This window comes from Charadrius vociferus, unplaced genomic scaffold (genome assembly GCF_000708025.1).
Source record: "Charadrius vociferus isolate BGI_N301 unplaced genomic scaffold, ASM70802v2 scaffold82, whole genome shotgun sequence".
In the NCBI taxonomy this organism is placed as follows: Eukaryota; Metazoa; Chordata; class Aves; order Charadriiformes; family Charadriidae; genus Charadrius; species Charadrius vociferus.
The window spans coordinates 3,876,227-3,889,810 of NW_009647401.1; the positions used below are offsets into that span (position 1 = coordinate 3,876,227).

Here is a 13,584-nt window from a genome sequence, read left to right on the forward strand (position 1 = left end):
ATTAAAGAAAAGAAGCTATGCAAAAAGTGAGCCCGTAGACATAAACATTTTGAAAGTTTAAATGCCCACCTGCAGGGCATGTACTTGCTTTGTTTTTTTTCCATGTTGCAATTATCCTACACTGCAGGAAAAAAAAAGTCTAAATATTGACTTAATCTTAGCAAACACAACACAAAGCTAAAACTGACCAACAGACCATCCCTACAGAAGGATAAAGGTATTTTCAACTCAATTCCTCTGTTTCAAGTTTTTTCCTTCTTGTAACAACTCACTGATTGTTTGGCCATTCAGGTTAAATCTGTTCTTGATTTTGATGGGGACAGCCAATTTAACGTAATGTCATTAATAGGGAAGGGAGAAAGTTCTAATCCTGGCTTTGATGAATATTCCCTAGTCATTTCAAATAGGAAACTGTGATTAAAAGGAAGAACTAAGCACTCCCAGTTCCAGTGAGCTCATTCTTTGACTGCGTTCAAGTCGTAAGTATTGTTCCTTCATCCTGTAAGATAAAGGGGAACAGCATTTTGCAGAAAGCATACCATTTAAAAAAGAGGGGAAAAAAGGAGCCTATCCTCTCCTGATAAAATTTCTGTGTGCTTTTCATCATCTTAACTTGTCCTCTGCCAAATAATTAGTGAAAGAGTGGCTACACAGCTGCTACTGGCCAGCAGTTACAAAGGACAAGAAGTTTAACCAAAACTGGTGAGTAGTCACATGTACTGTCAATAACTGCTTTTCACAGAAGGTCCGTAGAGGGACAAATATTAGAAAAAAAAAAAAAAACCACAACAGAATCTCTTTGATTACTTTAAGCACACAGTATTTAATTGACATCCTGTGGGCAGAACAGTCTGACCAATGTTGGAAGGACCCAAGAAGGCTGCTGCAGGAAGGGCAATTTCTCCACCACCTGAAAGCACTGTGTGACCCGCTGTGAGGCAGCGTGGGCTGTTTTGCAGGGTGAGGAGAATGAGGAAAAGGTCCTTTCCTAGGAAGCATTTCATCAGCAGTATCTTGTATCAGCTCTGTTAGGCTGTCCTAAAGTCGCAGTAGGAGATAAGCCAGTACAATGAGACAATCTCCCCTGCTGAGCAGAAAAGCTCAAAAAATTAAAATGCAGTCTTGGATTTGGACTCTGTAAAGGAGTTCAAGGAGCAATATATATTTTTCAGCATCTCCTTCAGGGATGATGCTACATGCACTAGTAGTTCTTTATAAACACACGTCAAAACTAAAGATGACACCTTTTCCCAGCCGTCCTGTTAAAATACCAGTAGACATTTAGAATGAATAATAACTTACTCAGGAATTATTTTTTGTCTTACAGTTTTTTGCATCAAGAGAATTGGGAAAGGAAAACTATAGAAGATAAAATCTTCCAAAGGTGCACAAAGGAAACAGGCAAGCCAAATGTACTTTTTTTGGCCCAATACTATAGACATCTCTAAGACACAAAAACAACAAAAAAAGCAAGAAATATTGGAAGACTACTCATACAACTTTAGGTAGTCTAAATGCCTGAGTTAAGAAGTTAGATTTTTGAGGCTTCCCTGTGCAGTCAATAAGCTTCCCCCTACAGAGTAACACAGAGAAGAAACCAATTTAGGGATTTTGAATCATCCACCGCAAGACCGTAACGTAAGTTCCTGACAATGGAGGCAGCCAAGGGAAAACAGCTCTTTAACTTGGCCACCTAATCTGGACACACATGTTTACTCTCTGATCAGTCCCAGACACACTGAAAGACTCCATACTCCTATTACTGATCCCAAGTGCAGATCAAAGCTCCAACTTTTCTATTCTTCTTAAATACTTCTAAAACTCGAGTAGGTGAAAGCATTGATAAAACATTCTCACCATTTGTTTTTGTATGTAAATGTAATATAGCTGTGTAAATGGCCTGAAGACATATAACCAGGTACTTATTAATACACAGTGAAGTACAGTAAATCACATTTGTTTCATGGCGCTGTTGCCTTCTTTTCAACATTTAGACTTACCGACCATTCTGCATTATCTGTTTTTGAACATCTCACATTCACTGGTAGTTTAAGCACAAGTTCGTTATAGGAGACACCCTCCGATATGGACCATTTGAATTTGTTCATTGCATCCATAAAAGACAGGTTTTTGTATTGCTTAGGACTCTTGATAATGAAAGGCCAAGTCCTAAAGAAAAATAAATGAAGAGATTTTTAAAAATAGATAAATAACATCAAGTTGGAACTGATGAGGAAAAACTTTTGGGGAATCTACTCAGAAAATCAAGTGTACTATTAATATGCATATTATGCATAACTCACATTTTCAGCTAAGCTCTCTGCTACTGGAAACTGATGCCGATTCACTGATTTTAACAGAATTACGAAAGTTAGTCAGAAGTTTAGGACTTGCTGCCAGATGCTTTTAGAAATGAAGGACTTCATCTTAAGAAAAAGAATCACATTGCTGTTCTCTGATCTACAAACTGAATACACAGGCAATACAAAACAGATCTTCTGTTGCAACTTCTCAAAAAAAAAAAACAAAACCCAAAACAAAAAAGTTCCACACCCTCCACTAGGCTTGGCAGACAGTGTTGTAAAGAAACGTTTGCCATGAGAAAGCTGCTTCCAGATGGCTCTGCCAAGCTCTGGTCATAACTCAGATAACAGGTCAAAACTCAGCCTCGCACAGGAATTGCTCTAACATGCATTGGTTGGCAGCAGTGCCAAAAGATCAAATGAGAATAACTGGTGTTGTGGATGTTGCCTTCTGGCATGTCCCTACAGGCTAGCTGCAAGGGGACTTTTGCCAGGGGTGGCATAGAGACCTTCTGCGCCGCTGGGTCTGTTTGCCCACGTGTGGGAATCCTCTCCATGAACAAGTGGGGCCAATCCCATTCCTCACCAGCCAAAGATGTGGAAAGGGAAGGAAAGAGATTTCTTGCCTTTCATTTAGTAAAGAAAACTCAAAAATAATAACAAAGAAAAAAAAAAAGCTACAGAAAACCTTTTCCATTGTTCTTGCTTTCTCCTTGTTTGACTCTACTGGGATGAATGTCAACAACGTGGTGGATGGGCCAAGATTTTAAAAACATAAAGTCAAATACAGTTAATGGAAGAATGAAAGTAACTAAAACTTTATCTAAGTAACTTAATTGATACTTTGGTTGCAACATGAGTTATCCTTTCAAAGCACTTTAGACAGAACTGTGTTATCTTGCAGTAGGCTGTCTCCCACTTGCTTTGGGTAAAGTGCTGCCTATGCCAAAGTTCTGCTCTACGCATCACCTAGGCACAGAGGACAAAATTTTAATCAAGCACCTATTTTACACTATTGTGGCCCGATCGCTTTCATCTCAGCTCCTCATGATTTATACCACTGTCTGTGCCACCACACTGAGGAAAAAAGAGTTTTAAAGTGAGCCACAGTGCCTTGATCCTGCTTCCAGTTTGCCTTCATGTGTAAGTCAGGACAGACTTTAGAGGAGTCAGTGAAGCAATTCCTGTGTAAGACTGACACAAGAGAGATGAGTATCAGGTCACATATCCTTAGGCTGACAGAGCTTAATGAAACAAGAATTGTGGATTAGGTCATAAATACTAGAGGCATTAATAATCTCTTCTTCTAATTACTATTCCATTTGCGGCAGACAGTCTGCATACTTACTCTATTCAAAACATCTTTATTTCCCCAGGCCAAATGTGCATTTTTTTCCTTAAGTACAGTTATCATGAATGAACACTCAAGAGAGCATACATTTGTTAGAGTATTTTCTTTCTAAACTCAGAAAGATTCTTTTAGCTAGGACTAATTTAGAAACTGTGTTCTCCCTCTATTAAGAGATTTTAAATAGAAATAGTGTGGAAAATGAAGTAGACATTGATTGCATTGTGACTTTCTTCAGACTGTTCTATCTTGGATATAAATTTCAGAACTAAGACCAGTAAGCCTGTACAACAAATTACTTTGTAATAATAGTTTTATATGGTTTTGTTAAGATAAACTCTATAAGGAAATACAACTTTTAAAAATTAAATGTGATGACACACTATTAGGTTATCAATTTTATTTTCAATCCTTACTATTACCTTAGTTCAGTGCAACAATACAAATGTAATTCACCTTTCACCACTAACAGTGTATTCTACTTTCTATTGTTTGATTATTTTTCTGCATTTCATTCATTTGGGAAATTTCCTCTTTAGACTATTCTCACTGTTTACAATCACTTCCACTGTTGATCTGCTTGATCTGCTATTGAGATGCTTTATTAAGAACTGCAAGGAACACTTAAAAACTGAAATATGCTACTTATCGATTTTTATATATTCGCACACATTTATCCTGTCTATCGCGGGCTTCCTCTCGTGTCCTACCAAAATTTAAATTTTATGTCAGATTCTGGAAATCACTCTTGCTCTTAGTGAGCAATATCATTGTGCAGGTCATCCCACTGAGATTGAAGAGCAGGAAGGCCAGATCCAACAACACACTGGGAAGCATTTTGTTCTTGCCAAAGACTTTTATGATGAAGGACAGCAAGGCTGTGGCACCTTGTTTAAAATTCACCAGCCTGTGGTTTACCCCAGCTATCAGATGCCATTGCATGGCCCTTCGTGGTGGTTGTTATAGATCCTGACTTGCCTAAATGGAAACAGCCCCCACCCCTTGCCATTCACAGAGAGGATATTTAATACTTATGGAGCACTGAAGTAGACAGATCTTACAACAAAATTATATTACCCCTTTTGAGCTGAGTAGGGGGCTAATATTCAGATTCTTGTGGGTTGTGTTTATTAGGAAGAAAAATTGATGAATGAGCTAGAGGGTTTTTTTTCTGACATGGATTTACATCTCAAAAATAAGCAGTGTCCTGATTCCGAAACAGTAGGAGTCCAAGACTCAGGAGATAGCGTCTTTGCACAGAATTGCAAGCCCCTGTAGCCAAGAGTTCACCTAAAAAGCTCTTTTCTTCCTCTTGGCTAGATTCCTACCACTGGTTCCATGTTTTTCTCTCTACTGACCTTGCATACCATCCTCTGACTTGCTATTCTTCCAAAGCCTCCGTTCTCTCATTTCTCTCCATCATGTGCTTATCTACCATGTATCTTTTATCATGAACAATTCAATAGACTCTCAGTCTCTCAGTTTCCTTTCTAACTTACGACTTCTTCCCCTTTTGTGTATTTTTGTCAGTGTCACCAAGGCAGCGTTAAGGTCTATATGTGAGCAACAGTTCTAGGATCTGGTTGCACCCATTGACTTCAGCAGAATTACTGACAACAAATTTACCCAGGGTAATTCAATACCCATACTCCCAAACTCCTTTTTCAAAATTATCTTTACATATGTGAAACACTGATATGTTTTGAAACATTGATACATTTGAAACATTGATATGACATTAATACATAGTCTTTTTACAGATTGTTGCAGTGAAAAAAAAAAAAAAACCTTCCGTAAAAAATACTACTTCTTTAACAGAAGAAACTGCTGTTTTATTAATAATAACAAAAAAAAAAAAAAAGATGCCGAATAATTTGGCAGGAGAGATAAATAGCAGCACAGTGTACTGACCAAAACCAAGCGACATGACTGACCCTGCAACTACCAGAAAGAAATAAAGGTCATATAAAAATGACCCTGTAATCCCACAGACAGAAACAGAGGTGCTATGCATATTCATAAACACTTCACTTGCCTGACTGGTCTATAGATTTCCTTAACACCAATGAACTGTAGTTGCTCCATTATATCTGGAATACTTGCACATCGGGTGAGGTTGATTCTCGGGTAGTAGAGCAGATACGACAGGCACATTTCATTCCTGGTGCTCAGACCACCCTGAAAATGGAAAATGAGATTTTTCTTTTAATCAAGATAGTGAAGGAATCCCACAGATAAAAACACTGATAAGCATTTACATGCTAATCAAATGTGTATCAAGGAGGCCCAATTCAACAGGTTTACTTTGCACATTAAGCTGTCAGCTAGCAAGAAGTTATTACATAATTAATTACAAAATACACTGCAAGCTCAAGCAATAGCTCCTGAGCTTAAAAGATGTCAGAAAGAACAACAACCAATAAAATAAGACTCCTGTTATGTTGAAGAGTGCTATCTGAGTTCAGGTTTATTTTCAGCTGTCTCCAAGTTACTTACATCTACCACATTTCAGGAAAAGGCCTTCAAAGTTGAGCAGATGCAGAAAAAATCTGGTAGGATAATTAGTCTGTTTAATAAGAAACCAAATGAGCTTTGGTTAAATGGAGGCTGGGATGGAATATGTACTTATGTGAACTCTCCTTGTAAGTCCATATGCAGATAAAAAGTAAGAAATAAAAGAGTTATTTAAGTTAACAGATAATGTTGACTCAGGAACAAACAAGCAGTAACTATAAAATGATTAATCAGAGTAAGTTTTTTAGCTAGCAGAAGAAACAGATTCTTAAACAGCCTTCCCTTGAGAGCCATGGGGCAAACAACTAACTTAAAATTAATCTTTGTAAATATGGACAAGATTATGAGCTACACGTTCCTAAATGCCGTGTGAGAACAGTTCCACAAATCTCACAGAAACACAGGAATAGGAACGGAGAAGATAAAACACACGAACCAAGGGCCAGGAGCTAGTGTGGTCACCATGTGGTCATCAAACAGGACAACAGGACAATAACTCAAAAGCCTTCTTTCTCTTCTGCATTTCTTTATATACCTACTGCATGCACCTACACGCCAGCAATGTAGGAGAGGGAGAGGTATCATCACAGGCAGAGGTATTGCTGCACTCTCTGGGTGCCAAAACCAGGTCTTCCTTGCTGAACAGAAATTCCTCAGGTCTCACCTCTGGAGGTCTGGATCCAGCCTCTCCTGAGGAAGCGGGATCAGCCTCTGGTGAAGGATGGGTGCCGGCAGCTACATCCCTCCCATAAACATAGTGGGTCTGGCATCACTCTCTGGTTTTGCAGCCAGTTGGCACCATCCAGCTCATGTCCCAACAACTGAATTTGCTTCACCTCCAAAACCAAGGGGACTCATCGCAATGGCCAGCATCTGGGAGACCGTGCACTGCCATGTGCTAAGCCTGAGCTGGACCCCCTCAGCCCCGAAGGGGATGCTCAGCCCCCGGCCATGGCCCTGCCTTGTTCGCCGCTGTGGCCATGCAACCAGGGCTGCAGCACCACCGCTCCTCGTGCCTCAGCTGCAAGGGTGTGAGGGTACGGCACAGGCTCCTCCAGTGCTGCCCTGGGAGCAGCAGCTCTCTGGGAGGGTCCCTGCTGGTGGAAAACCTGCCACATGAGAAAGACAACGCACAGAGGCTCACTGTGCCCAGCATCCTCCTCCCAGCCCAAAGGACCTGCCCTCAGCCTGGATTCTACATTAGACACAAAAGCAAGTGGTCCTATCTTGGTCGCGGCATAAGTAAAAATCTATATGTAAGAACTGGCAATTACAACTCCAGGGAAAAATGTGTAACAAGTTCATAGAAATAATTCATTAGAATATGCAGAATTTGCATGTTAATACATATTATGAAGAAAGCACTCCTTATACTAGCAAAGTCTGATTTTTAAAGATCTTCTATGGGCTGGTTTGCTTATTTTTATAAACTAGTCATCTGAATGCCTTATGCAAGAGATCAGACTATGATCATAATAGCCCTGATGACTATAAAACCTAAGAATCTATGAAAGGAATGATAATACATAATTACGTGCACACAGGCATTAGCAAGTAAGTTCACACTTTATAAAAGCATTTTATGAAAAATATTTTAGTCCCCATTATTATGTGTGTACTTATTTTGATCCACTAAAACTTTTCTTACCCATGTCATGCGAATTCGGTCCACAGTACTGTAGTGACATTCTGTGATTAAATTATCCCCCTGAAACACAAGATTTAGGAATTTCACAGTTCTGAAGTTTATCAACACCAGCTTCAGGTAACCACAGATGACAGCAAACACTTAAGAAACAAAAATCAGAGCAGTGGGTACGACTTTGAAAGAGCCAAGGATAAGGTAATTGGCATATGCTAAGGCCTTAGCACTTAGCATTCATATTATCCCAGATCCTCAGGGATCCTCCATGGATGTAAACTCAGTCTTATTGATCATCTGGTCTGTTCTCCTAAAATAGCAATGGAGGTGCCCAGTTATAATCCTATTTTCAGGAAGATTATAACCGTAGACAATGTATACACATGATTCTTGCTCCAAAACTCATCCAGTGCTACTTTGGATAGCTTTCCCCAGGCTAATTTATCCTGCCAATTTCAACAGAAATACTTGCCAAATGAGGAAAAGAAGGTTTTCCACATCACAATAACAACTGTTTATCTGCCAAGCCTGGGAGTAGAGGAGTGGCAGGCAAAGACTTAACCATATTGACAGATATGTATGGGAAAGGCTGAATACTTACCTTCTCAAGTACATAAAATTAACTTTTTGCTGTCTTGACAAACTGATCTACAGCTTGGGGGTACCTTTATTCCCTGTACCTAATCAAATACAAATCTCAAAATCACCATGATAATCAAGTGGAAATTAAAATATTGAGGAACATAGTCAGATGTTAAAAATCTGATCTTTTGGGCAACTTTGTATCACAAGGATGCAAGGATGGCAGAGTTTTGTTTGCTTCACTTTTTTTTTTTTTTTTGTATCGGCATCTTCCCTCATCACCCATTGTATTAATCTTCCCTGAAAAAATCAATTCACTCTTCAAAGGCTGAGAATTTCTCCTTTCCCGTGTCCTGTCTCCACAAGCTGAAAGAAGGATACACCCTTGGAAGAGCTGGCAGAAGAAGAGAATAACAAGAACCTCTATGAAAATTTTTAATGTTAATAATTAATTGATTAGATTGTGGTCCAAATTACACCAGAATGATATATGTAAAGCTGTGCTGGTATTTTTGCATAAGATGAAAATAATAAAAGGCATGAAAAAGGCTCACTTGAGAGAAAGAATTCCTGCTTCTACTCGAGCTGTCTTTTTAAAGTTGCTGATACTATCAAATACCTCTTTTAGTCTTTCTACTGTCTACTCCCTTTTGTTCTTGAATTTTAAGAGGCCTTTCTCTATAATCTGTGTGGATTTTCCTAAAAATATTACAGGCTTTCTCTGCAAACCTGTCATCTTCTGCCAGCCCTTTTCCTCAACTCTTCAACACTTCTTTCCTGGAGGAGGTAACACCAGTTTGTCTTTGAAGTCCCCATGGAGTACAAGCACTTGGACTTCAAAGAGTAAATGCTGCACCTGAATATCCATGTTTTACTGTAGAAATTAAATTAGAAAGTTGGCATTTTAGCTTCTTGCCTTTAAAGGACAAATATCAAAGTATCCCAGTGTGGAAGAAGAGACATAAGAGAAGGGACTTGAAGAGAAGCCCGGAAGTTTAAACCATGGGGCTCCTGACCATACTTGAAGTTCAGTCATTTCAAATCTCTTTCCAGCTCCCTTCCCTTACCAGCTTCAATCATTAAAAAAGTCCAGTTGTTCGATATTTAGCATTTGACCAATTCCGTCAAGTAACGGGTTTGTTCACATGCACCTGGACAGGCACATCTCCAGCTGCTCGGCTGGTCAGATCTGGAGCACCCAACCATTGCAACAATAAACTTTCTGTCCTCAGGCCAAAGCTTCAAAAATAGATGCCAGCTGGAACTAACAAAGGTTGAGTGAATAATTTTTAAATGAGTGACTCCACCAAAAAAATAGAGACTCTTCATGCAATACCTATGGATAGCTGCTGCTTTATAATATAATTGCAGTTGAGATTTTTCTAAAAGATAGATTACGTTTTTCTCACAAGAACAGCAGATAGAATTGCATTATTTCTTCTTCTGAAGGGTTTTGTTTATTCACTGAAACCTCATGTGGAACATGAGCATAGAATTTTACTCCCAACAACAAATAAAAATGTGAAACAACGAGAAGACTTGGCTGATTTGTAGAGACATGTTTGCAAGGCTGGATACTTGCTGTGTGCAAATACTCAGGATGCACTACTTGGCTCCAACGGCTCCATAAAGCCATGCAGTGCTGTTTCCATTCTTCAGCTGTCTGGGTGCACAAAGATCGCACAACCAGGCACATGTGTGGTTTTATAATCTGCCTTGTTCAAGTATTTCATAGAATCAGAGAATCATTTAGTTTGGAAAAGACCTTTAAGATCATCAAGTCCAACACTCCATTGTTGGAGTCCACTGCCAAGTCCACCACTAAACCATGTCCCTAAGCACCACACCTACACATCTTTTAAATACCTCCAGGGATGGTGACTCAACCGCTTCCCTGGGCAGCCTGTTCCAATGCTTCACAATGCCGAGAACAGGGGGACAATCACTTCCCTAGTCCTGCTGCCCACACTCTTCCTGATACAAGCCAGGATGCTATTGGCCTTCTTGACCACCTGGGCACACTGCTGGCTCACATTCAGCTGGCTGTCTACCAACACCCACAGGTCCTTTTCCTGCTAGGCAACTTTCCAGCCACTCTTCCCCAAGCCTGTAGCACTGCATGGGGTTGTTGTGACCCAAGTGCAGGACACAGCACTTGGTCTTGTTGAACGTCATACCATTGGCCTCGGCCCATCGGTCCAGCCTGTCCCTTCCTACCCTCAGGCAGATCAACACTACCAACCAACTTGGTGTCATCTGAAAATTTGGTGAGGGTGCACTCGATCCCCTCGTCCAGATCATTGATAAAGATATTAAAGAGAACAGGCCCCAATACTGAGCCCTGGGAACACCACTCGTGACCAGATGCCAACTGGATTTAACTCCATTCACCACCACTCTCTGGGCAAGGCCAGCCAGCCAGTTTTATACTCAGTGCACCAGTCCAAGCTATGAGCAGTCAGTTTCTCCAGGAGAATGCTGTAGGAAACGGTGTCAAAGGCTTTACTAAAGTCTAGTCGGCTATAAGAGTAAAGTTCAAATCAAGTAGTTGTGGACACCCAATGCACCCAAAGAATAGCTTGAATTGATGGGCCAGCCAGTTCTGTAGCATCTCCTCAGACACTACAACTTGAATGTGTTAGTCACTCTATGATACGTGAAAAATGAACAAAACATTTAAGAATTCTGTAGGAAAGTTAATCCTAAATGTGAGTAAATGTTAGGCATACGGTCTAAAACACCTTCAGGGAAAGAATTAAGAGTGTCATACTGGCAAGATGGTTCTTTCTTCTTTCAGATACTGAAACTCCTGGAAGTTGAAGTCAAATTCATCATCATAAGCAAGCAGCTTCTGCTCCTCGCCGTTGTGGAAGTGGCGCATCCTGATGGCCCTGCCAGCAAGATGAGCATGAAGAAGTACAGCAAACACATGAATCCCGGCAGGTCGCTCAGCACCTAGAGCCTGGCAAGGAGAAACCAACATCATCAGTGTTCCCAGATGCAGTGTACAGAGCGAAAATATATTAATAAATGCATTTCACATTCCTTCAGTTTACAGCAAAATGCAGTCTGGAGCAAAACCAAATCTTTATGTGAAATCAAGGTTTTAGATACAAAAAAGTTTGGGGTTTTTTCTGCATTGTTTTAAAAAAACCACCATGTTCTGACTCCTAGTGCACACTATTTTTATGAAAAACAACTGGACTGCCAATAATTCTGAATAGATTAAGACTTTCAAGGGTATTATAGTAAAACTTGCACATTATTTTACTGCTGTTGGCTGATACTGCTGAATGTGGATGTTGATTGTGAAAAAGAATTTCTATGCAGTTATGAATGACACTATCATCAATATTGTGCCAAGAGAAGCACTTTAAATTAAGAGAATGTAATTATAATATGCTCTACTCCCCATCTCCAAGTCAACTGGTAGTGAAATACTATAGGTTTAAGTCTGAAACTTTTTTCCAGGTCAAAAACATTTCAAAATTAACTTTTCCAAATTGACACAAAGCTGGCATCACTCCCGTTCTAGCTGAGATCTACAGATCTGAACTTTTGGTATGCTACACTTTGATTCTTGTTCAGAGCCCAAACTAGAAACAACCTGTTATCACAATACCTTTCAAATACAGCCTTAAGGTCAGAAACCTCACAATAAAAGATTACTCAAGTGTTTTTAGGTTGAAAAATGCTATGACAATATGCAACATTTAGCACCCCCAAGAACAAATCTAAATTCCATATCTAATTTCCACTTCACTCCAAACCACCTCATAACAAGCATTGATTCAACCTTTCTCCACAATGACAAAGTATATGAGAATCTCCCATGATACTTTAATCACAGATTTTAGACAATACTTCCATTATCTGTAGAGATATTTAGATTATCCTAATGAAACTAAGTGTTTAATGAATGCATAATTTTGTACTTTGGGCCATACAACAAAAGCATTTCAGGTCTTTAGTTTCTGTGGTTGGTCTAAGAATACCTTTCAGGCTTTCACTTCACTATTAGGAGCCTTTTGCACATGCACAGATCTTAATTAGTCTCTCTCAACTTTTTTTCTGGGCTAGCTATTCTAGGCCATTTATAGCTTTGCCGTGGAAAGCAATGTGTGCTTATATATTGAACATACAATGAAACCATTGCAAGCACTGTCATCCAGTATTATTCATACCAGTAAAGCAGCCTGAATACTGAGCTCCCCAAATACCCAGATCAAAAAGACTCAACATTCTGGAGGGCAGCATGTAGCAGATGCCTTTCTTCACATGTCTTTAACCGGTAACCATCAATCCTCCCAAGAAGTTAAAGGGGCTGTCTAAAACTATTTCTAGGAATGAAAACCAATGGATTCAGGCAAGAGACATACCTCTTCCAGACATTCCAGTGTGCAGTGACCCTCTGACACAAATTCAGGCATGCCCGGTGGGATATTGTGGAAGAGGCTGACCCAAAGACCAGCTTCAATAACCCCAGCATCATATTTCCTTATAACTGGAGTATAAATTAACCTCAGACCAGAGTTATCTATCAAGCCTGCAACAAAAGAACACAGTCAGCCATGGCTGTAAATCAGTATTAAAAAAAAAAAAAAAAATCCAATTGTTTCACATTTTTCAAGGCTTTTCCTATGTTTCTTACATGAAAATCGAGGAATCAACCTCAATAACCTGGAAATGAGTCAAACTGTATGCAGGAAGTAATAAATAGGGGCAGCCCACAGGATGGTTGTTAAACATGGTATGTTGATATCTGTGGTGCTCAGATGTGAATGAAAAATATGTGCTGCCTGTAGCCCCTGTGTCCCTTCCACTAAGTTATCCAACATGGACCTCAGAGAAAAGAAGGTAGATCACAGGCAGAGCAAACAATACAGAGAAATAATAAGACCTCAAAAGGTGCCATGTATGTGTTTCAAATTAAATATTTAAAGCAGAGCTTAAAGTTGTTGTGGTTTTTTTTTTTCTTTAAAATTTTCAAGCCATTTGTCTTCTACTGGCGAATTTATCTATTCCTTCACCTTGAGCCCTAGCACTAATTACATTTTTTCTTTGTTTGGATTGCTTGTCACATTACAGCATACCTCAGATGACCAAATACACCCTTTTTGCAATCTCCCCTATTGAGAGAGCACTGACTAAACATACGGAAATTTGCTTCCTAAATCTCGAACTTGAAGATAATA

The 13,584-nt window shown here is 39.5% G+C and overlaps 1 protein-coding gene across 1 annotated transcript in view; it reads right to left on the reverse strand.

Annotated features, from left to right (window-relative positions):
* Window positions 1-13,584, reverse strand: part of MOXD1 (monooxygenase, DBH-like 1) — a 71,039-nt gene that overhangs the window by 1,075 nt on the left and 56,380 nt on the right. Inside the window, exons 7-11 of the mRNA XM_009880197.1 lie at window positions 12,769-12,935; window positions 11,160-11,351; window positions 7,814-7,873; window positions 5,687-5,829; window positions 2,001-2,169 (exon numbers count right to left, since the gene is read on the reverse strand). Of these exons, the coding sequence (XP_009878499.1) occupies window positions 2,001-2,169; window positions 5,687-5,829; window positions 7,814-7,873; window positions 11,160-11,351; window positions 12,769-12,935 (731 nt within the window). The remainder of the gene's footprint in view (window positions 1-2,000; window positions 2,170-5,686; window positions 5,830-7,813; window positions 7,874-11,159; window positions 11,352-12,768; window positions 12,936-13,584) is intronic.